The following is a 25,311-nucleotide window of genomic DNA, read 5'->3' as shown; positions in this document are numbered from 1 at the left end:
GGCAAGGACAATTTGATATATAAGCAGAAATACATGAAATTGGACCTCTGTCCCACACTGTGTTTAAAAAATAAATTCTAAAAATAAATAAATATAAAGAAAAAAAGCTCTTCCTCAGACCCATGGTGCTGGCAAGATGGGCAAGTATCATGGTCTTCATACTGCTGAGAAGCTCCAAAGTTGTGGCATGATAATACAAAAAAGAGCATTTGGGTACATCTCTGAAGGCCAACCCATTTGGAGGCAAAGGGCCGAACTGTTAAATTCTACAGCTGATCAAGAATGGCAAGGAAGGGCTGGGAATATGGCCTAGTGGCAAGAGATCCTGCCTCGTATACATGAAGCCCTGGGTTCAATTCCCCAGTACCACATATATGGAAAACGGCCAGAAGTGGCGCTGTGGCTCAAGTGGCAGAGTGCTAGCCTTGAGCAAAAAGAAGCCAGGAACAGTGCTCAGGCCCTGAGTTCAAGGCCCAGGACTGGCAAAAAAAAAAAAAAAAAGAAAAAGAATGGCAAGAAAACCATAGCTTTTGTGTACCCAGTGATGATTGCTTGAACTTTACTGAAGAAAATGATGACATTTTGTTTGCTGGATTTGGCCCAAAAAGTCATGCTGTTGGTGACATTCCAGGAGACTGCTTTAAGGTCCTTGAAGTAGTCCCTGGGTCTCTTTTGGCACTTTATAAGGCAAGAAAGAAAGACCAAGATTACAAATTTTGATGATGAAAACACACTAGTAATCAATTTTCATAGTCAAAAAAGAAAAACCAAAAAATAGAAGAAAAATAAAGAGAACGCACACACACACACACACACACACACACACACACACACACACATTAATTCCAGATGGGTTAAAGATATAACTATGAACTAAACGGATGGGCAATATTTTCATGACTTTTTTATTTGTTTTGTTTTTGTTGCCAGTCCTGGGGTGTGGACTCAGGGCCTGAGCATTGTCCCTGGCTTCGCCACAGCACCACTTCTGACTGTTTTCTACATATGTGGTGCTGAGGAATTGAACCCAGGACTTCAGGTATACGAGGCGAGTACTTTACTACTGGGCCACATTCCCAGCCCTTTCATGACTTTTTTGTGAAAAAGAATTTATTATGTCAAAAGTACAAACTCTAAGCAAAGGATGTTAAATTTGATCCTTTAGCATGAAGAAATTATCGAAGTATAGGAGTCAATGCCAGTGTTTGGGAGGGAGGCAAGAGGATCCAAGTTCAAGGCCAGCCTGGGCTATAGCAAAATCCTATCAGAAAAACCTAACAACCACCTTGAAACATGTTTCATCACAGCCTACTGCCAGTGGCTCATGCATGTAACCCTATCTACTTGGGAAGCTGAGACTGGGAGGATGGTGTTTTGAGGCCAGGCCATGTGTATACTAGAGAACCCTTCTCAGCCAATAGCTGAGCATGTGCCTGTCACCCAGCTACATGAGAGGCTGAGCTGGAGAGGATCATTATTCAATGTCAGCCCAAGCAACAATGTTCTCAACACCCCATCTCAAAAGATGAAACTGGGCATGGTGCTAGATAATTGTTATCACAGCTACTTCTAGAAGTGTGAAATAGGCAGATGGAGATTCAGGCATGGGTCTGGACAGAAAAGGATACTCATCTGAAAAATAGGCAGGACAAAAAGTATTAGATAGGGCTGGGGATATGGCCTAGTGGCAAGAGTGCTTGCCTCGTATACATGAGGCCCTGGGTTCAGTTCCCCAACACCACATATACAGAAAATGGCCAGAGGTGGCGCTGTGGCTCAAGTGGCAGAGTGTTAGCCTTGAGCAAAGAAGAAGCCAGGGACAGTGCTCAGGCCCTGAGTCCAAGCCCCAGGACTGGCCAAAAAAAAAAAAAAAGTATTAGATATGTACCTTAGTGCTGCACAGAGCAATTGTCCAACAAGTGAAGGCCCCAATTCAAACTCCAGTACCATTTAAAAAAATTATAAAAGGTATGGTAAACCATAAAGTGGGATAATATGATTGTCTCTAATAACCAAGAAATGATTGATAATACCTAGAATAAATAAAATGCTTAAATGAACCAAAAATTAAAAGATTAACCATTAACGGCCAATAAGAGTAGTAATCATCTTAGAGGGGAAGAAACCAGCAACCAAAAGATTAATGAAAAGATGTTCAGCTTCATTAGAAACTCAATCTAAAACTACAGTGACATGAGAAATGTGGAGATGGTAGGAAAGTCACTTAGCCATATTCGGAAACTGGTTGTAGTCTAATTTTAAAGTGGTGACTTGAGGTTGTAGCTCTGTGGCAGAGCTGCAGACTTAGAAAGTCCATTTTTGTCAAGATTTAATCCCCAGCACTGGAAAAAGAAAAGGATGAACTAAAATAAAATAGAAAGTAGGGAGTGGGCATGGTAATCCTAGCACATGGGAGACTGAGTCAGGAAGATTGTGAGTTTGAGGCTAGCCTGGACCTAGTGAGACTCTGTTTTTAAAAAATGTAATATTGAAATAAAAACAAAGTTGAAGGTGGGTATTACCCATGGCTTAGTAACTCTTCTTCAAGTTTTATACCACAGAGAAGCCCTGCAACATGCAGTAGAGTACTGGTCCCATGCAGTAGAGTACTGGTCCCAAACTGGAAAGTACCGCAATGATTTTAACAAATTTGAATGTTCATTCAATGAGATACTATATGTTAGTAACATGAATGAGCCACAGCTATAATGATCAATATGGATGAACCTCAAAACATATTAAGTGCAAAACATACTAAGTTCAAAGCCAGGTGCAATTAAACTACATGATTTAAGGTTATACCCTAAGTGCAACAGAGTTATAAAGGAGCAAGGGAGCATGAGCACATAATCAGCACTATGATATATTATGGGGTGAGAGAGATAGGTGCTATGTACAGGGAGGAGCCAGCAGGATATGTGGGCTGTCAGGTATTGGCTTGTTTTCCTGAGCTTGGTGGTGGGGCATGGGTAGTCCTGTTGTTTCTTTAAAAGCACTCCCTCCCCCTCCCCCCACACCTCTCTGTTCTGTGTGCTCTTATATGTTGCATATATTACAATTTAATTTTTTGAAAAGCTCCAGGCTAAGAACTAAGTATATTTCCTGCAGAACAACCTCTCACCTCCTTTAATAATCTTTAGTCTTCCAGTCAAAACTCCCACTCAGGAGCTACAATGTTTTTATCTAAGGAAGTGAAGAAGGCTACCTTCCCCAGAGCCCCACCCTTGTGTGGAATGTTTTTCTATTGCCTACTAGTCTTTCCCTGTCTGGTAGGTTTCCTTCATTCACCATTGCCAGACTCCTTATATTCCTAAGGTAGCTTACTTCATTTTCCTATGTCACTTTGCATTGCCCTGGAAGTTTTCCAGAATCTTTGTTTCAGTAAATTGTAGATAAAGAGATAAAGGGCCTTCTCTACTCTGGACTGATTTGTATATATCAATAGATGCATTTTTGTTGTTGTTGTTGTTGTTTGCTAGTCTTGGGGCTTGAACTCAAGGCCTGGGCTTGTTTTTGCTCAAGACTAGCACTTTACCACTTGAGCCACAGAACCACTTCCAACCTTTTCTGTTTATGTGGCACTGAGGAATAGAACCCAGGGCTTCACACATGCTAGGCAAGCATTCTACTACTAAGCCACATTCCCAACCCACAAGCATGTTTTAATTGCAAAGATAAAACTCAAAGATTACAACAGTTGTACATGAGTGAAAATGTCTACTTTCTGACCTTCTGAAAGCAAACTCTCATGATTGGGGTGCTCGCTTCCATTTCGTTTTCTACAACTCATTAGCTGATTTCACATCCTCATAATTCTGAGAAATTACTGATGAATTAAAGATGAATTTCTCTGTTTCAAGCAGGCTTTAAAATTATTCTTCAGGTCCCAGGCAATTAGGCTGTGTACTTTTCTTCCTCCTGGCTTTCTTTACTTGGTCTCGTGCCTTTTCATGATGTAGATGAATAAGCTAAGAAAGTCCATTTCTGTCGAGGATTTGCTGTCAGTCATTCTACACAATAAGAGCATCACAAGCACAAGGAGAGAACAAAACTCCTAGAAACCTTCAGTATCCCCAATAATCATGTAGTACAGATTACATGAGATACTGTTCTAAGTACAGTGTTTTGTATTTGTTCATTTCCCTCCTCCCAACAAAAACTGATGTGATAGGTATCATTATGGTCCTCATTTGCACAGATGAGAACTGACACAGGAAGGATGATACACAGCTCCACGTCCTATACCACAGCCAGGTTTCTATACTCAAGTCTGTGCCCTTAACTGCTGGGACAGTCTTTGGTGTGTTTGTACTTTATGACATCCTTTGTTGGATGGTAGTAGCATGCCCTGGTTCTTATCCTTTTACACCATACCAGTTCTTAAGCACATCAGATCATCCTGCTTCCCCATGGGTTGCTGTCTCTGCTCACTTTTCTGGCTTCTCTGAGCCTGCTCTAGGATATTCTCTAGATCTGACTGCCAGAGCACCTCCAAGTTATGATTTTTCCATGTAATATGTGTCCTGTTCTTTTTTTTTCCTTTCTGAATAGTAGTTGAAATCTTATGTTTTTGTTGTTGTTTTTGTTTTTTGTTTATGTGATACCAAAGAATCGAACCCAGGGCCTCATGCATGCTAGGTAAGCACTCTACCACTAAGCCACAGTCTCTGCCCAATGGTGGAAATCTTTATTGTGGTATACCAAGCACTTGCACTGACAGTGTTTTCCTTAATCCTTGCACGGGATCCTAAAAGATAAAAGTGGTATCACAGTCATTAAAATTGTAGGCTGCCTCCTGGTGGTGTGACCTGGTGCAAATATATTTTTTTTCCTGCTTTGCTTCTTGGCAGTACTAATAAATGTGTCCAGCAAATGCTCTACTGCTTGAGCCATGCTCCCTCACTCTCTTTTGCTTTAATATTTTTCAGGTAAGTCTTGCAACTTTTGCTTAGACTGGCCTTATGTTATAATCTTCTTGCCTACCCCTTCTACACATCTGGGATTACAGATGTGTGCCACCAGGCCTACTTTGTTTGAGACAGGTTCTTGATAACTCGCCTGCCCCCTGACCCCCCCCCCCTCACCTCCTCGACTGGTGTCAGACATATCCTCCTCCTGGGATGCCTGCCTCCCAAATAGCTGAGGATGTGGGCGTGAGCCACTGCACTTACCCCCAATAATAGTAAGCATGCGTTAGATACTTCAAATATAAACCTGAAGTAATTTAATGTATGTAAGACATGTATTCTAATTCTTGAAATTGTTGTGCTTAGTCTCACATTTTATATAAGGAGATTGAAATTTAATCTCAATTTCATCAAACTATGTTTAAAATATGTGTGTGTATGAAACAGTGGAAAAAAACATACTCATAGAGTTGAAAGATGACCAGATTTGTATTTCTTGGAGGCTTTCCTTTAGTTCTCATTTGTTTTTTTGAATAATCAACAGTTTAACTTTGGAACTTTCCTTTTTTAAAAGCTTGAAAATAATTTTAGGGCATAGATAGATCTTTTAATGAGAAATTATTAATTTAGTTGCTTTCCCTAAAAGCCAATTTTAAAGGCCTATCTGCATTTGGAGTGAGCATTTCTCAGCCCGCTTGGAGAAGGAGGAAGAAGGAAGACAGCCACACCTAATTTTGCACTGGGAAGATGCTTGTAGTGAATGCAAAGTGTGTGTTTTGGAAAAGAACATTGGTTAATATTTTAGCCTAGATGCAAGATCTTCTCTTTCCTTAAATTTTTTTTTTTTCAGTTGTGGGGCTTAAATCAGGGCCTGGGCACTGTCCCTGAGCCCTTCAGCTCAAAGCTAGTTAGTGCTCTACCACTTTTAGCCACAGTGCTACTTCTGTTTGTCTGGTGGTGAATTGAAGATAAGAGTTTCACAGACTTCACTGCCTGGGCTGGCTTTGAACTGTGATCCTCAGATCTCAGCCTCCTCAGTAGCTAGGATACAGGCATGAACCATTGGTGCTTGGCAAGATCTTTTCTTTGTAACTGAATATTTTAACCATTATGTAAGTGAAGGATTTAATGAACATCACTGCCTTACTCCATGCTATCTATTATAACAAAAATACCAAGGCAGAACACTTGCCTAGCATGTGGGAGTTCTCCTCACCACCACAAACAAACAACAGAAATTTATTACTCACAGTTCTGGGGGTTGGAGGAATCTAAGATCAAGGTGCCAATGTATTCAAGTGCCTGGGAGGCTTGCTTTCTAGACCAGAGACCAGAGATGAATGTCTTCTTATTGTCCTCATGTGGTAGAAAAGGGACAAGGATCTGACTGGGAATTTTTTTTTTTTTAATAATAGGCACAGTTACCACTTACCCTGTTCAAGAAGGCTCTGCACTTATGACCTAATTGCTTCCTAAAGACTCCAGTTTCTAATGCCATCACATTGAGGGATATGATTTCAATATATGAATTTTCATTGTATGGACACATATATGAACTGCAATCTAGGAACACAACTCTTGATCTTAGACTCCTAAGTAATTAGGATTACTAGTATGAGCCATGATGCCCAGCTTCATTCAAGTTCTTTTAATTAGGGATCCAGGAATGGTTCTGAAACACTCTTGTCCTTTGGTATGAGGTCTTGCTAGATGATGGTCAGTCTTTGTTACTCATCATGTGAGCCTTTCCATAGGACTGATCAAATGTCTTCATGACATTGACACTGGCTTCCTCTAGAGAGAATAATATTAGAGTATAAAAGATAAGTAACTGCAGTGACTTCCTGACTTTCCCTTAAGTATATATAGCACACTGTCATTTTGCTTCATCTAGTTGATAGTGAGTGATTACATTAGCTTGTATTCAAGGCAATGAGACTGACACTCTGTTTCTTGAAGGGAGGAGTAGCAAAATCTACCATACTCCAGTGTTTGGTTACAAATGGTTTACCTTCCTTCCTAAGGGCCTCTCCTAAACCTTGGTATCAGCTCCAAATTCAGGATGCTGGCCTCAATCTAGTCTAGATGCTCTTTTTTCATGTTGTTTCCTAAGTGTAACTCTTCCTTAGCTATAGGATAACACTTCCATTAAAAGAAAAGTAGATAGGATAGGAAATGTAGAATAAATTGTTATACCTTTCTGTTTAAAAAAATAGGGAAATTATGGACCACTGATTTATAGCCATTTGAAATCCACCAGAGCATAGGTTGGCAGTTTCTTGATTAAAAATAGTCTTGAGGATAACTTTCAATCCCCCTTAGGAATTGTCTTGAGTTGTCCTTTTTTCATGAAATGGAGCCCTTGTTTGTAGCTGCATAGTAAAATGCTCCCTTTCATTTTGTTTCATCTTTTCGTTTCATCCTTCATCATTTTGTTTCATCTTCTAATCCAAACTGGTGAGATTTCTGCCAACTTAATTGTCTTTATTTTGTTGATTTCCTCTAAGTCATATGAAACTAAATATACTAGGCAAAAGCCACTCATACAGGTCTTTACGCTTTTCTCTAACTTGGGCTTCTGCTGGGGCTATAGAAGGACATCTCTAGACTTCTTAGGAAACCTGTTCAACTGAATAGTTGTCTAGAGCTCCACCTTCCATCTTTCTGAGATCTTCACATATGATTTTATGGCCACACCCTTAGCTTTATCTTTAGATCACTATTTATTGACAGTGCTCTGGATTTCATCTTTGCTTGGGAGTTATTCTTTCTTTTATCAGGTGTGCCATCTGGTTAGGAATTTTCAAAACAGAAAGTTCTGATATATATTTTTTTTAACCCCTAACTTATTTCTGTCTTCTCTTACATTCTACTGTAAGCAGCAGGAATAGACCAGGTAGAACCTGGACCACCATTAGGTATACCTTTTTCTCTCCTTCCCATATTTCTAAATGATATTTTTTAGCTAGAAAATAAGGACTTTTTTTTTTTTTAGATCTGAGACTGGGACTCAATCTTGGTACTTGTTGCTTTCACTCATTGTCTAGCACTCTACCAACAGAGCCATGTCTCCAACCTCAGGACCATTTTTTCACTCCAGTTTCTAGTGAGGTTTTTCTCACATTCTTTTAAGCTTTTGCCCATATTTTCTCCTATGATTGGAATAGTCTTGTTTTCCCAAAATCCATAGGTTAGGCTTTTGGGTAGAAATCAGATCACAAATAATACTAATGTTATAAGAGGCTGAGAGATTCTGTTTGCTGCTTTCTGCCCAATGGAGACCCAGAACTCACCATATACTAAGTTCAATCCAGTCTAGATCTGGAACTTCCTATCCTCCAAAACTGAAAGCAATGTTTCTGAGGCTTTTACACAGTTTAAGGTATTGTTGTGGCAGTATGAACTGACAAGGCAGCTTCCCCAAAGTCATCACTACCGAGTTTCTCCAACTCTCCAACTCTCTCATCACATTTGTTCACACCTCAAAGACCACTCACCTTTCAAGCTACTTTCCGATTTTAGGTTTTCTTACAGAATCACCCCAGATCCAAGTGTCAATGTCTGTATTAATTATTTATTAATATAGAACTAGTTATCCCAAATTTAGTGCCCTCAATTGGCAACATTGTTATTTTATCATTCTCTGGGACAGGGATTCTGGAGTGGTTTGCCTGGAAATTGTGGATTCAGATCTGTTGTGAAGTAGGCCATAGGCTTGAGTGGGGTTAGAGAGTTTGATCCTGAGTTCAGCCATCTGCTATTGGCACAAGACTTCCTCTCTTTGATTATCTGTTGGCCAGAGACCTCACTTTCTTACCTCGTATTGCTTGAGTGCCCTCTATGACATGGCAGCTGGATTTCTCCCACTGTGATTGATCCCAGAGAGAGGGCAAATGTGAAGGAAGTCATGGTGTATCATAAGACCTATACTAAGAAGTACTTCAGGACTTTTACTTTAGTCTACATACTGGAAATGAGTCCATCCCATACAAAAGGGAAGGGATATGAATATGTTTTAAAATTACTATGGAAATTATGTCAGTTTCCAGCTTGAAAGCTTTTTGGTGACTTTCTGTAATTGGAATAAAACAAAACCCAACAAATGCTTTTTTTTTTTTTTGAGCACTGTCTCACGAGGTAGCCCAGGTTGGCTTTGAACTTACAATTCTCCTGCCTTGGGGCTGGGAATATGGCCTAGTGGCAAGAGAGCTTGCCTTGTATACATGAAGCCCTGGGTTCGATTCTCCAGCACCACATATGTAGAAAACAGCCAGAAGTGGCGCTGTGGCTCAAGTGGCAGAGTGCTAGCCTTGAGCAAAAAGAAGCCAGGGACAGTGCTCAAGCCCTGAGTCCAAGCCCCAGGACTGGCAAAAAAAAACCAAACCAAAAACAATTCTCCTGCCTTAGCCTCTTGAGTGTTGGGATTACAGATATGCACCACCATATCTGATTGCAACATTCTTTGATTAAATATTTTTATATGTTAACATAGTTTGTGTCCTAGTTTTCTAAGACATTTTCAAAATTTATATTTGTTCCAGTGAGCTAAATTTTTCAGTGTTTTATTTCAGTGCCTGAAACAAGTGCTTAAACTCTGAGGCTGGCACAATAAAACTCGGGGTTGTAGAAAATATAGTTTATACTGGTAATTCTCAAGCATGCTGTTAATTCATTAAACATATATGGCACAAGTACTATTTTGTACAACTCACATGCTATGAGAGGCAATGGAGTAGAATCCAATGGAAAAAGGATGTGTCTGCTTTCCCAGCAGCTCAAGTAGAAGCAGAGGAAAATAGAATTGAAGAACTTTGTTTTCTTTGAGTTCTGAGAATGAAATGATCTACCCTCTTACTTCTCTTAAATCTTTAAGATTTGTTAGAAGATCTGGAGGAGCCTCTGCAATTTCATGTCTTAGGTGAACTTGGGATTGTAATTAATGGAAATCTTGTCCTGAAGAATGAAGCAAGAGACTTTGCTAGTTTTTCTGAGATGACACATAAAATTCTTGATTTATTGTCTTGGGCTAGTCCAATGTGCTTGGCTTAATTTTCTTTGTGGTACAGCTTTTTTTTTTTTTTAAGGATATTGAGGTAAAATTTAAGCAAGTTGCTTTTATCTTTTATTTTTAGATTACCACACTTATTAATCATAAAGATAATACCAAAAAGTCTGATAAAACCCTGCAAGCAATTCAGCGCGTAGGACAAGCTGTCAACTTGGCTGTTGGAAGATTTGTTAAAGTAGGAGAAGCTATAGCCAATGAAAACTGGGATTTGAAAGAAGAAATAAATATCGCCTGTACTGAAGCCAAACAAGCAGGTATGTGGATATATATTTTGAAGAGATTATTCCAATTTTATTGCTTTGGATGTGATAATAAATTATTTTTTCTATGTCTTGAGTATCTGTAGTAGATGTTAGCCTTTGACACTGGATGCATAGGACATTAAAGGCCTTGATTAGCTTCCAGGAATTTTGAACTTCCTTTGGCTCAAGTACAAAATCTGAAACAGGACTCTTTCACTGGTCTGAGTAGTGGTCTAGTGGACATCAGCCATTGAGATGGGAGAGACTGAGAGGTATGAGGCCTGGCCTCTGCTCTTGAGGAGTGTGCTAGCCTGATTCCTACCATAGAGGAAGTAGAAATAAAATTTAGTGTGTGCTCAGACTATTTAGCAGACAAGTCATCATGCTAGTTTATGATGCTACAGTTTTGTATAGCTTGTGTCACATAGGCATTTGAGAACCTGGGTGTTTTGAGGGCACAAATAGTTCAGCTTTGTTGAAGCATTATTTATTTATTTAACTTTTCAAGATGAATTACTGAGTCCTGACCCTATACCAGTCATTTTTCTTGTCTGTGGGGATATAGCCTTGTACAAATCACCCAAAAAGCTTCCCTCATGGACTTGCATTCTAATGAGATAAACAGTCCACAAATAAATGAACATAATGTCAGGTGGTGATCATGATCATGAAGAATAAAATACGGTAAAGCTTAGGAGATGAGTGGATGTGCTTTCTCAACTTTGACCCTACGGTATTTTGGGGGAAATAATTCTTTGATGTGAAGGATTGTATTGCACATTGTAATGATCAACAGCATCCCTAGCTCCTACCCTCTATATGCCATTGGATTCCGTCTCCCCCATATGACAAACCATAATATCTTCAGACATTTCAATGTCCCTAGAAGAATCAAAATGCTCCTAGTTGAAAATAATTGCCTTAGGAAGGAGTTAGTCCTGTTGAGAAAAGTATATTGGAACAGAGACTGCAATCAAATGAGGGGTTTAGTTATGTGGGCAATGAGCATTTCTGGTAAGAAAAATGAAAATAGGTATGTATGCTTCAGGCAATGAATGACAGGAACTTTGGATGTGTTCTAAATATAAAAGAAGGAGTCTAGTGAGAGATTTTGTACAGGGCAGTGATATAATCTCATTTATATTAAAAAAAAAAGGAACTGGTGGTTCCTTTAAAACTGGTAGTAGATTTTAGGAAACATACAGGTGGAGTCAGAGAAACCAGATAGGAGGGTGTTCCAGTGGTCCAGGTGATAGAGAGTGGTGACTTAGAAGAGTCGATGCCACTTGAGGTGCTACAAGGCAGTTGCATTTGGACATATTGTTAAGGTGGATCTGAGAGGATTGCTGATGATTTGGATGGAAGATGTGACAGAAAGAGGAATCATGAATAATTCCAAGGTTTGAGGTCTAGATAGTTGAGTAAACATTGATGCCATTTTCTGAGATGAGCAACTCTGTGGGAGGAGCAGATATCTTGGGAAGGTCTTCAGGGAGGAAGAAATGGGTGGAATGTGGCTGAGTAAATATGATAGGGCTACCCAAATCATAGAGTATGTTACATGAATGACTTAATATATCAGTCTATCAGAGAATCTTTGTAATTGTACAGAAGATAAATGAATGAAAGAAAGAAAGCAGGTTGAGAAAGGGTTGAGAATGAAGGCAGAGAGATTAATATGAAGCTTTTGCAATAAAAGCTGCTAGACCAAGTCAGTAAAATAGGGTTCTAAGGAGAGGAAGAATGCACAACATACTCATTAGATGGTTGAATAGATAGAACATGGTTGTTAGTTAAAAGTGAGGAGAGGACATGAGATTGACTCTTTGGCTTTTAGCTATATTTGCTGGGTTAGAGAGTAGGTTTTATGTGGGAACCAGGGGCGATTGCTTTATTCTATTTATAATTTATGTGTTTCCTACTTTAAAAGAGGATATGGAATTATTTGTGATTAAAAAAAAAGTCATGTCCAATGAACCCATTAAAATAAGAGATGAAAGTAAATGTACTAGATGCTTGGACAAACATGATCATTTTAATTAATTAGGCATGAAATTTATCTTTGTACTTCCTGGAAGGCAAGACAAAAATGTGAGAAACAAAGGGTTATATAATTCTCATTGTTTGCTGAAAGGAAACAGACCAGCTACTAGGAGGAGAAAGTCTTTTTTCCTGGCCCCAAACTATTACGTGGGCACTTGTAAAACAGGCTTAACATAAGACAATAGACGATGCCAAAAATACAGACATGTTTTTCATATTATGAATGTGAAATGAAGAAGATTAGGACTGAAAGCAGAAGTAGAGGATTCACAGGTTCTCACTCAGTTGGCTTTGTAGTGCATCACTGTCTCAGGGCAGGGGAAGGGAGGAGCATGGGTACAATGGCCAGTAGAGAGTTGGGCCCATCATGGGGGCTTCTGGAAGCCAGGTGTCATAGGTCATCATGTCATCTCTTCTCATTTGACATCAGCCTTTCCCTTTGTGAGATCTGCCTCCTAAAGTTACTCAAAGAAGAAAATAGAACTGTGGCTTCTGGAGGCACAGATCTATAATAGGGATGCATCCCTTCCATGTCCTCCTCAAACATGTAAACATTTAAGTCGACTTAGATCGCTCCTGAAATGTTCCTGGCCCAATCAACCCTTACTAACCATTTTGTCCTCTGTGCAGTTTACATTCATTGGAGAATGCAAAGTAGTGATAAAGAATTAGAGCTTACCCCAAACAAGTAGCTCACACTTGTTATCCTATCTACTCAGGAGGCTGAAATCTGAGAATCATGACTTGAGCCAAGTAGGGCAGATAAATCTTAGAGACTCTTATTTCCAATTAACCTTAAAATAAACAAACAAAAAACAAAAGTGGAGCCATGGATCTAGTGGTTGCCAGCCTTGAAGGAGCTCAGGGACCATACCCAGGCCCTTAGTTCAAACCCCAGTGCAGGCGAACAAACAAAAAAGAACTAGAGCTTTAGGACTAGATTGCTTAGATTTCAATACCACTTTCTTTGTGTTATTAGTAGCAGAGAAAAACTGGGAAAATGATTATACATTTTGAAATTTGTATTTTTATCCATAAAGTAGGGCATTCATGTTGTAGAAAATACTTTGATAAAATGCACATATTCATTTGTCACACATAATAAATATTACTGTCATAATTATTTTTATTCCTTTCCTGTAGGAATCCTTGCATTGTTTTTACTTTTCTTTTCTTTTCTTTCTTTCTTTCTTTTTTTTTTTTTTTTTTTTTTTTTGTTGTTGTTGCCAGTCCTGGGCCTTGGACTCAGGGCCTGAGCACTGTCCCTGGCTTCTTTTTACTCAAGGCTAGCACTCTACCTCTTGCGCCACAGCTCCACTTCCAGCCTTTTTCTATATATGTGGTGCTGAGGAATTGAACCCAGGGCTTCATGCATACGAGACGAGCACTTTACCACTAGGCCATATTTCCAGCCCCTGTTTTTACTTTTCTTTACTAGCAGAAAATGTTTATATTAAAAAAAACCTCAATAAATATTTGTGTTTGAGTATCTTTGAGTTTTTATTTTAGGAAAGAATAGTAATTAGTTGTTTATAATAAATTAGAAGTGACAACCATAAAGTTATGACAACTTTGCACTTGTTCAGGGAACTAGTTTCTGAACAGTCTGTTCTCTGAACAACTTTATAATGTTAAGAAAGCATTTGACCATTGTTGGCAGAGCTGGCCCAATGTCACCATCCACGTACTTATGAGTAAAATGCCTTTGGTTCAGTTAGAAAAAGAAAAAGTTAAACATTGCCATATATGCAGGCTTCTATGTACTATCTTTGGTGATTGAGAACTAAAGGAAAAATTTAAACACATCCCAGTGAAACACAGGAAAGAAATATTTATTCTTTACCTATTGCTAAAATGATATTTTTCTTTTTGCCCCTTTCTGTGTTTATTAAAATTTAGTTCTAACCACTTTAGTTTTCATATGTTTTGCTATAAAGCCTGTAATATAAAACTTTGTATTGCTGCATAGCAATCTGACCCTAGTTTAGTAACATAAGATCCCAGAGGTCTATTTGCAGTTTCCGAGTGTCAGGAATTGGAGTGGCTCCCTTGGGTAGTTCCGGGTCAGAACATCCCCTGACTGTGCCAGTGTGTCAGTTGGGACAGTTATGTGAAGGCTTCAGGGGACTGTGGGAACGCCTTCAAAACTCCTTCCCATGGTGTGGGCAGGCTTCACTTCCTTGCTGGCTGTTCCTCACCATATCAGCCTCTCTGTCATAAGAGCTTCCAGGTCTGGCAGTTGGCTTCTTTTAGAGACAGAGAGCAAGGTGACTGCCTCGGGGTTTTATAACCTAATAATCTTGGAAGTGACATACCAGCCCTACTATCATGTAGGAGGGAACAGCACAGGATGTGAATGCCAGTAGGTGGAGGACTTTCAGATTGTTCCTGGAGACAACCACATACTTTCATTTTGGTTAAGCTTAGCTATTGCCAGTATACACACAATGCCCAAATCGGCACTGCTGGTCCATATTTAGTGGCTTCTGTGTTCTGGATTCTTGTGCTATTTAAAATTCCTGTTTTCTGACATTGAGTACATCATCTCCTTGTGCCTTTATACCTTTAAGTGACTTAAGTTTACAACAGTGAAGCTATTTTTTTTAGTCTTCTTATCAATGATTACATTTTTTCTTTGCATAGTTTCTCCCAAATCATCTTCCTCATATACCAGTGGCTCCCATCCTCAGTATGTCACATCCATGACTGAAGTAGTAACCTGGCTTTAAGTCCATCCTTTCCAGTCTATTCTGTATGCTTCCACCAGACTGTCTTTCTAAATACTAACTATAGTTGTTTCAGACTCTGTGGTCTGTCCATTAAAACGTGAATATTTTACTTGAGATTCTTCCCCCAATGACTGAGACATTATTGTATGTATATAATAAATCTGATTTTTTTGTGTGAGAAAATCTATCATTCTTTACAGTTTTATTTAGGAACTAAACATTCTATAAAACATTAAAATCTCATTGCTCATTTTGTTAATAATCTTGTTAACTGAAATAGTAACCAGCATTGTGGAACCTCATAGCCTGGTTTCTCTTTTAGGAGAACAAACATTTGTTTTGCTTTTTGATGAATAAATTGCCGCTGTAAGGATCCAAAGGTTTCCAACAGAGAAGAAGAGTTTCCCAAGGGTTGGAAGTTCATTTGGTAGAATATTGGGTGCTGGGTTTGAGGAAGGGTCAGCCTTGGATTTGAATGCACAGGGGTACACTTTTGTTTTATATACTTTCCTCACCCCAAGTCCAGGATGAGGGGTAGACTTGCTCTTTACTTCCCTCCCCACCCTTCCATTGCTTGAGTCCTCGTTGAAAATATCTTCCCTTGAGCCCAAAGCCTTGTCTTTCTTTTCTCTTTGGTTATCTCTATACCTAAGCTCCTTTAGGCTGTAGCGATTGAGAATGATCTCTTCCTAATTTCCTCAGCCCAGCCCAGCCCAGGCCAAGCCTTAGCCCCCTGCTACTGCTTCCTGTGATATTTTTCTGTGGTTTTTGATTCCTAGGATTTTTCTAGGTATATTGCAGAGGAGGAGAATTTTAAATTGTGTGTTGGTTGGCTGTGCTGTTGGAAACAAAACTGTATTTTTCAAGCTGTGTGGAAAGCAACAGTTTGTCATAATTCTGAAGAATGTGTTCTTATTTTGTCATTTGCAAACATCATGTGAATCTTCAAGGAGACTGAAATTTCACTTCAGATCTGAGTTTTTCTTGATCATGCATGTTATAGTCAATATTAGAGAAAAGTGTTCTTTTTTAAGTGGATTGCTTTTTTCTCCCATTTTAACTTTTCCCTTTCTTGTTAGGAGAAACAATTGCAGCACTTACAGATGTGTCCAACATGCATTCAGAATCTGATGGCCAGATCACAATTTTTACAGACAAAACAGGAGTCATAAAGGCTGCAAGACTACTTCTTTCTTCAGTGACAAAGGTGTTGTTGTTGGCAGACCGAGTAGTCATTAAACAGATAATAACATCACGCAGTAAGGTACTTGTATTGCTGATGTTGCTGTATTTTTGCCTTTCCACAATTGTTCAGGTGCTTTTTAGATTGATTCAAGATAATTTGGCAGTGCTTGTCTGGTATAATTGTTTATAATGATTGTTGTCTATCGTGTTTCATCTATACTTGTTATTCTTAATTTACGTGTATACCAGGTCTAAACGTTCAAATGCAAATAATGTTTCTCAGAAAAGTATTATCTACTTACTCATACTTCCTAACAAAAGCTCTAAATGCATACAATTTGGGAAGAATTGCTAGCACCAGGTTAATGTGTGTAATAGAAACTTAGTTGATAAAAGTGCTGAGTCCTTTGTATTTTGTTTTCCAAGTCAGAAAATAACAATGTATATGCTTAAGACTACAATAAATATTCTGAAATGATAATATGAACAGCTAAAAAATTCTATAAGCAAATGTCCTAAATATTTCTGCATAATTTCAAAACTTGAAGGATTTATACTCTTCTAGTCTAAGAGCATATAGTCTTACAGATGATGACCCTGATCCATGATCATCCAGGAGTGGCAAGGATATTCTTGTTTGTTTGTTTTTTGGTGCCAATACTGGGGTTAAACTAAGGGTCTTATACTCTCAATTTTTTACTCAAGGCTGGCAATCTACCACTTGAACCATACTTCCACTTCAGGCTTTTAACTGGTTAATTGGAGATGAGAGTCTCATGGATTTTCCAGCCCGGGCTGGCATTGAACTTTGATCCTCAGATCTTACCCTCCTAAATAGCTAGGCTTACAGGAATGAGCCACTAGCACCTGACTATACATTTCCCTGAACAGTTCCCCTGGCTAAGAGGTGGACAGTCAGCCAATGCAGGAATTGTCTCACAGAGTTCCAGGGCAGAACTAACTGGTGAATATTGCCTGAATACAAAAGATGTTAAGTTTAGGGATGGGAATGTGGCTTAGTGATAGAGTGCTTGCCTAGCATGCATGAAGCCCTGAGTTTGATTCCTCAGTACCACATAAACAGAAAAGGCCAGAAGTGGTACTGTGGCTCAAGTAGTAGAGCACTAGCCTTGAGCAGAAGCAGCTCAGGGACAGTGCCTAGGCCCTGAGTGCAAGCCTCAGGACTGGCTATATATAAAATAAATTTATATATATAATATATAAATATATAATATAATATAAATATAAATAAATAATATATTCTATAATATATAAATATAAATATAAATTTATATATAATATGTATAATATAATATATAATATAAATTTATATATGTTATATATAAAGTTATATATATATATATATATATATATATATATATAAAACTTTAAGGAAAAACAATTGGAGCAATGGATCAAATAATGCCAGAGGAAAGAAACAACCTTCCTCTTTTTGAAAGGTGGTGACTCAGCTCTGTATGGCAGTCTGCCTTATCTGTGTTAGTTGCCTGTGCTTCCTGAGCTGCCAGGGCAGGTTAATATGCCAAATATCCATCATTTCCTCATTAAAGATAAGTAAACACAGGATATCTGTGTTTTTTTTAAACCTTTCTGTTTGACTTAAATGAATACATACAGTACTGTATTAATTTTAGAGAAAACTATTTGAAAATATGTTTCACATCTATTTGTTTTTTTAATGTCAAATAAATACAACATTATCTGTTGGCTTTTCTACAGATTCACACCCTATCCAACCCCCCCCACCCCCTGTCTGGAGCTTCCTGGTAATTAGCTTACTGAACATAGGCAGTTCTTGACCTGAGATGTTTTCCTTTTTTTAAGTTGTAGACCTCTGCTTTCACTCTTCATTCTGTAGATGACCCTCCTTCCATTCTCCTCAGAAGACTCCAGTTCTTTCCTTTAATCCTTGTTCACTGAAGTGTCTACCTCTGTGCATTGTTTTTATTGTCCTCTCTGCCTTCTTACTCCCTGACGATTTAATTGCTCTATCTTCTGTTTCTGTAACAAATACCTAAGGCTAGGTACTTTATAAAGGAGATATTTCTTTAGCTTTCAGGCTGGCTTTTCAAGATTAGGCACCCTCATCTGCTTAGCCTCTAGTGGTAGCTTTATAGCAGATAACACGACCATGGCACATGGGAGAGAGATGACATGATTAAGACAGAAATCCAGAGAATGGAGAGGAACCTGTATGATCTTTTGTAACAGCCTGCTGTCAAAGGGTCCTATGAGGACTACATTAATTCTTCTGAAGGCAATAATTATCTAACTACCTTTTAACAGGCTCCACCACTCCTCACATCAATATGGGAGACTAAGCTTCCAGCACAGGAATCTGGGGTACACTCAGACCATATCCAACTGTGGCCTACACATTCTCACTTTCTTTAGACTTGACTACAAAAATGATCTTATTTTTCTAAATCATTTTGATCATTTATTGAATCATTTTAAATTTTTTTCTTTTAATTTTTAAGTAAGCATAATCCTCCTTACCCTAAATCAAACCAATCCTTAAATATTTTTAATCTTTAAACCAAGATTCTGCATCTTTTACCCTCTCCTATGTCTTTTCTGTCTCCTATTCAGCTTTCCTTTAGGATTTAGAATTTCCCATTTTCATTCATTCTACTCAGTCTTGAAAGTCTCAGTCTCTTTCATATCTGTCACCTAATAATAAGATATTCTGTGTTTTGCAGGTTCTTGCAACTATGGAAAGACTAGAAAAAGTAAATAGCTTTCAAGAGTTTGTCCAAATTTTCAGTCAGTTTGGCAATGAGATGGTGGAGTTTGCACATCTAACGGGCGATAGACAAAATGTATGTATTTTCCACATTGTAAAATCTTTACATAAATTCATTCTTTTTAGTTTGGATGGAAGTGTGATTGTTTGTCCAATCTCTTGGTTTAGTTGTTTTGATTACTAAATACATAACCTTGGTTCTTATAAGCCTTGTATAAATAAGCCAGTGTACAGACTGATGTCTTTTTTTTTTTTTTTGGTCCACCTATAACACTTAAATATGCTCCCAGTGGGAATGCTTGTCTAGAAGGCCCAATTCAAGTCCTTTCTCTTTTATAAACCTTTCCATTTGACTCTACCTGGATTCAGCCAAATGAATTAAATTAATGTAGCATTCTTACACTATAGGAATTCAGGTATCATTACCTAAATTGAAGCAGTGACAGTGTATAAAACCATCCCATGTTCTTTTTTTTTTCTTATTCATTTATCAATGTTACTAAATTTGGGGGTATTGTTGAATAAATTAGATTTTTCAAAGAATTGGATTGCTAATGTGATCATAGACTACCCAGTGATTTTTATTTTATTTAAAGGATTTGAAAGATGAAAAGAGGAAAGCAAGAATGGCAGCAGCTAGGGCAGTTCTTGAAAAGGGTACAATGATGCTTCTAACTGCTTCAAAGGTAAGAAGGGTTCTGTTTTACTGTATCATAAATTGATGATTAGAGGACCTGATCAAAAGCATTTAGTTGATGCACTTTACATTTTTAAAAAGATTAAAGTAGCAACTAAGAACCTATGCCTAAACAGTCAAATCTCAGTTGTTTGCAAGAATGCTAAATTTTCTTCTCTAGCTTTAAATGGTAATGAACCTGTGAGTTTTTGAGGAACTTTGATTTAGCATCCAGGCAGATGAGGGCAAAACAGGTGATGTGAAGACAAGTCTATCCATCTTGCTCACTCCCTGTAAGCTTGGCTAGTCCCCTAAGGAGCTAGTGCTCTTGCTCTAGAATAAGCTGGGCAAGTTAGATTAGCTAAATTAACTGGGGGTGTGCCTCAGAATCAGCCCTTTGGTCAGTAAATTCATACCACGTTTCTTTTTCTATTTTTACAAAATCATTAATCAGCTTATGTTTTCAAACAGCACATAGCCAGAAAATGTATATAATTCAAGAATGAGTTAGTAACTGTGTCACTAGCAGTTGGTTTAGAACTTTTACCTGAAATTATTTACTTCTCTGCTAGAATCAATGCATCCATAAAAGCAGAGACTTCCTAGAAAGCTCTGTTTCTATGTAGACCTTTGGGTAGTTCTGAGTGGTTTTTATTTCAACTCAAAGATGCAGCAATCATGATTATATATCATCCTGTGCATTTTTTTCCCTTATTCTTTTTAGCTTCATGCATGTATAAGGCACGCCAGGCACTCGTGGCTCACTCACTTTTGTAACTCTAGCTATTCAGAAAGCTTCAATTCCAAGAATGGCAGTTCAGGTTCAGCCTGAACAAAAATGTCCGCTAGGCTTCATTTCCAAAATAACCATCACAAAAAGCTCGACTGGAGACATGACTCAAGTGATAGAGTTCCAGCCAAACAAGCATGAGGCTCTGAGTTCAATCCCCAGTTCCAGAAATAAATTAATAATTTTAGTCATGATGAATAGTCATTTTTCCCACAAAAGTTTTTAGGTAAACTTATTATTGAAGTTATAAAGATATGGTTTTGCTCTGCATTTTTTCACTTAACCTTGCTATCGCTTTTTACTCATCCTGCTTCCACTTTAGTGAGGAGAGGCAGCTTGGGGAGCCAGGGATCCAGGAGATTTGGGTAAAGAACCATTTTTATTAGCATGACATGTTCTCTGTCAGATTTTATGTGTTACTATATGGGTCAAATACTAAAATTAAAAAAAACAACCCCTCAATTGTTTTGAAGACGTGTCTAAGGCATCCCAACTGCGAATCAGCCCATAAAAACAAAGAAGGAGTGTTTGACCGGATGAAAGTGGCATTGGATAAGGTCATTGAGATTGTGACTGACTGTAAGCCAAGTGGAGAGACAGATATTTTGTCAATCAGTATATTTACTGGAATTAAAGAATTCAAGGTAAGAATTGATTATATTTTGATGCGTTTCTTGCCATTTTAAGGGAGCAGTATTATATAGAATGTCCATATTTTTATATAATGATGAAGAATGATGTTTCACAAAACCAGATCAATCTCTTAAAGCAATGCCACACTATAAACATAATAGTCAGTAATTTTGGGTTGTTTCCATATCTTGGCTATAATGTTTTCTTTTTAAGTCTATGCTCAATAAATTTATTATCTTGATTAAACTCTAACTGCTCTTTTAGGTGAATATAATTATATGTATTTTATGAGGATAAAAGGTAATGTGTGGTAAAACTCTTCCCTGGGCTCTGGATTCTTCCGACTTATTTAGATTATGACCACTCAACAATGCATCTGAATAAATGGATAAATCTTATGAAGACAGAAATGAATAGTCTTTAAAAAGACCTACAATATTCTTCTAGGTTGTGATTTAAAAATGTGCATATGTTCTCTTTAAGAGAAAATAAAAAAACAAACAAAACACTAAAGAGAATAAGTGATGATGTGAGATCCATATGACTAATTTTTTTATATTTCAATTATATAAGTTCTCAAATTTTCAGATCATCATTGTCAACTCCATAGCAATTATCCATGTTTATTCTTAGTTTAAAAAATATCCTGTCTACACAGAATGAAGATAACTGGTACAACCTGGGCTAAGAGAAGTGGTGGCAGACTTCTCTAGATGGCCTTCCCAACTTTGGTGTTTTCATGGTTCATATTTAAACAGGTCATATGTAATGGTCATATGACTAGAGGTCAGAGTTGAAGCAGCGAAGCACATCTTTGAAAACTGAGAAAGAGTATACAAGTGGTCATGTGTTTGTTACACATGTATAGAACTCTAAACACAGCATAGCTGAAGCAAAAGGTTGCATGGAAGCTCATGACGTGTGTGGTGTGTGTGTGTGTGTGTGTGTGAATGATTTTGTGCTAGAAGTAGTTAAGGCTTAATTCTGTAGGTGAGGAGGACCTAACTATAGGTTATAGGGTAGAATCAAAGTTACATAGCTCTCCTGGTAGAGGATGTTTGGATCATAACAACAGAATGTAGGGAGATTAGTCAGGTGACTTGCACAGTTTTTGTTGAAATAGTTGAGTCAAAGTAGATGCTTTTCCTAGTCCATTTTACCCACTACACCTTCCATATTCACCCCCACCAGGCTCAATACATGTTGTATTTGGGTATAATGTGTCTTTGGGACTTTGCCTAGCTCTTTTCTCAGGTGCACATCATTTACCTGGAGACTGTTTTTCCTTCCAGTTCTCTCTACTGGTTCTCTAATCTCCTGGAAAATATCATTATATTAACCACTGTGGACTGAGACTTTGTATGGCCATTGATGACTTGAGCAGTAACCTAAGAGGTCAGGTTACTACAGCATGTAGTTATCATTGAAGGCTGTATTTTCTATCAACCTAGGATGGAAATTGCTAGTGGTTTCCTGGGTTTTGGTTAGGTGAAAGTACACATGTGCATGTATGTCCTTTTTGTTCTCAGATGAATATTGAAGCTCTTCGGGAGAATCCTTATTTTCATTCCCAAGAAAATCTTTCTGGGACCTTAGAAGTCATCTTGGAGCGTACAGAGGACTTCACTGATTCTGCCTATACCAGCCATGAGCACAGGGAACGCATCTTGGAACTGTCAACTCAAGCAAGAACGGAACTGCAGCAATTCATTTCTGTTTGGATCCCAGCTGTAAGAAATGTTTACATCAAAGTAATTCTTGACACAATAGCTTTTTCTAAAGTTTTAAAGAGATGTAGAAGCTCTCCAGGAATATGAATTTGGGGGCAAGAATATGCCATGTCTTTTCTTCCTCCCAATTAACCAAAAATATCTTCACAGTACCTGACAGTACCCTATTGATTTTTCTCAGGGTCCAGCTGGATTATAGGTCATGATCACTCTTTTGTCCCCATTCTTACACCAAACTCACTTCTAGAAGATTCCTCTTCAGAGTAAAGAGAAGTAGATCCATACTTAGAAGCTCTCAGAAGATCTGAATTTACTACTGGAGCCATTTTGATGTGAATAGTTTTCAACTTTGAGGACAGTTAATTTAGTGCTTTAAAAAATTTATTGAGGGGGCTGGGGATATAGCCTAGTGGCAAGAGTGCCTGCCTCGGATACACGAGGCCTTAGGTTCGATTCCCCAGCACCACATATACAGAAAATGGCCAGAAGCGGCGCTGTGGCTCAAGTGGCAGAGTGCTAGCCTTGAGCAAAAAGAAGCCAGGGGACAGTGCTCAGGCCCTGAGTCCAAGGCCCAGGACTGGCCAAAAAAAAAAAATTATTGAGGTCTAGATATAGCAAGGAAAAGGATTGGTCCAGCAGGCAGGTGAAAGATACTTGTCCTTTACACTGATTCCTGGTCTAAACTGGTGAAGCCACTTCTTGGGCCTAAAATAGGGTTCTTCTGGGAAACTCTTTGGGCAGGACTGGTAAGTGATAATGGGAAATGTGTTCCAGATCTCACAGCAGTGGATATAAAAGCAGGGGACAGGCCTGGGACTTGTCTCTGGCACCTTTTACTGCTTAGACCTAAGCTAAGCCAGAAAAATATTTCACATGGCTTTCAGCAGGGGTAGAAAAAAAAAATCTCAAGTGTTTGCGGCTGAGATTTTGAAGAAGGAAGCAATAGTTTACTTCCTGGTAACTAAACTGACATATCAATAAAGAATAGATGTGAATCACAGATGCCTCAAATATTGTATTGACATGAGAATAGGGCAAGTGCTCATACTGATAGGGAATCTTGCATTAGAGTAGAGTGGTATAAAAGAATTGAGCGTATTTTGTGCATAATTTGAATTATCTGTATGATACTAAGTCTGAAGAACAAATTGAGTCAATGTTAAATTTTAAGCTGATATTGAGTAATGAGTTCCTTATGATGGAATGCTGTGTTGGGAGTCTGATTCTTTCAATACTTCAATTTGCAACACCATCCTTCTCAAGCATGCAGATCTCCAGTTCTATTTGCCAAATGTACTTGTCATCCACTTTTACCCAACAATTGTTACTGAGCATCTTTTATATGCCAGGCCCTAAAAATATAAAGATGAATTGGCTAAAAAGTCATTCCCTTCAGTTATTTTACAATGTAGAAAAGTCTAGGAAGAGGTAAGACATGGGAGGGGGAAGAGAGAGAGAGAGAGAGAGAGAGAGAGAGAGAGAGAGAGAGAGAAGAAGGAAGGAAAGAAAGAAAGAAAAAGGAAGGAAGGATGGATGGAAGGAAGAAAGGAAGGAAGGGGATAAGGTTGAAGATGGGCACATATTTAGAGAGGAGAAACAGGTAAGATCCACAAAGGTTCTGGCATTTTGCTTTGATTTACTTACACAGAGAATTGTCTCTCTGTTTTGTTTTTTGCCAGTCCTGGGCCTTGAACTCAGGGCCTGAGCACTGTTTCTGGTTTCTTTTTGCTCAAGGCTAGCACTCTGCCACTTGAGCCATAGCGCTACTTCTGGCTTTTGCTATATGTGTGGTGCTGAGGAATCGAACCCAGGGCTTCATGTATACGAGACAAGCACTTTACCACTAGGCCATATTCCCAGCCCCTCACACAGAGAATTGAATACCTGTTACCTGCCACATTCTATGCCATGCATTATATCGATTCAGATGGTGAGCAAATCAGATGTGACTCCAGCCTTCAGGGGCCTCCTGTAAGCCTAACAAGAAGGGCAGCTTTAAACACACATAAAGTAAAAATTCAAAAAGAATATGCAACTGCAAAGTGGGATAGTTACTTAGAGAAAAGAATTGAGTGGATTAAGAGAGGATCTAACAGATTCAGTGATCTGAGAGGGCCTTTGCGAGAAGCAGACATTTATGTAATGTTCTAAGGACAAATAGAATTCTCTGTTTAAACTGTGTTAATAGTGAAGGGAAAGAAAATAAAAGATAAATTTCAGACATGAATAATTTATTTTAAAAATTTGGTTTTAAAAATTCACCTGTTTAGTTGAGGCTTACCCAATGGACAGTCTAGCCATACATTATAATTGGAAGCAGCTCATACAATAATTGTGTAGTTTGTTTTATTCACAAGACCATGTTTTAGATCTGTGAGAAGCAGCTACAAGACAGTTTACACAATATGAAAGACCTATGAATGCTTTTGTACCTTAGGTATTGGTGTATCCCATAGTTCTCTTATTATTTCTGAATGTGGTAGGAATTAATACATTCTGAGCTCATCTATATTTATTTATAGAAGAGGGCCATCATTGGTT

At 38.3% G+C, this 25,311-nt stretch overlaps 1 protein-coding gene across 1 annotated transcript in view; it reads left to right on the top strand.

Moving 5' to 3' along the window:
• The window catches only part of Ctnnal1 (catenin alpha like 1), a 55,761-nt gene that overhangs the window by 4,997 nt on the left and 25,453 nt on the right, over window positions 1-25,311 (top strand). Inside the window, exons 2-7 of the mRNA XM_048338666.1 lie at window positions 10,040-10,229; window positions 16,069-16,253; window positions 18,898-19,017; window positions 19,538-19,627; window positions 20,881-21,051; window positions 22,570-22,770. Of these exons, the coding sequence (XP_048194623.1) occupies window positions 10,040-10,229; window positions 16,069-16,253; window positions 18,898-19,017; window positions 19,538-19,627; window positions 20,881-21,051; window positions 22,570-22,770 (957 nt within the window). The remainder of the gene's footprint in view (window positions 1-10,039; window positions 10,230-16,068; window positions 16,254-18,897; window positions 19,018-19,537; window positions 19,628-20,880; window positions 21,052-22,569; window positions 22,771-25,311) is intronic.

The sequence above is a fragment of the Perognathus longimembris genome, chromosome 1 (genome assembly GCF_023159225.1).
Source record: "Perognathus longimembris pacificus isolate PPM17 chromosome 1, ASM2315922v1, whole genome shotgun sequence".
NCBI classification, from domain to species: Eukaryota; Metazoa; Chordata; class Mammalia; order Rodentia; family Heteromyidae; genus Perognathus; species Perognathus longimembris.
Note: the sequence above shows the minus strand (reverse complement) of the source record. Positions and strands in the feature narration are given on the sequence as shown.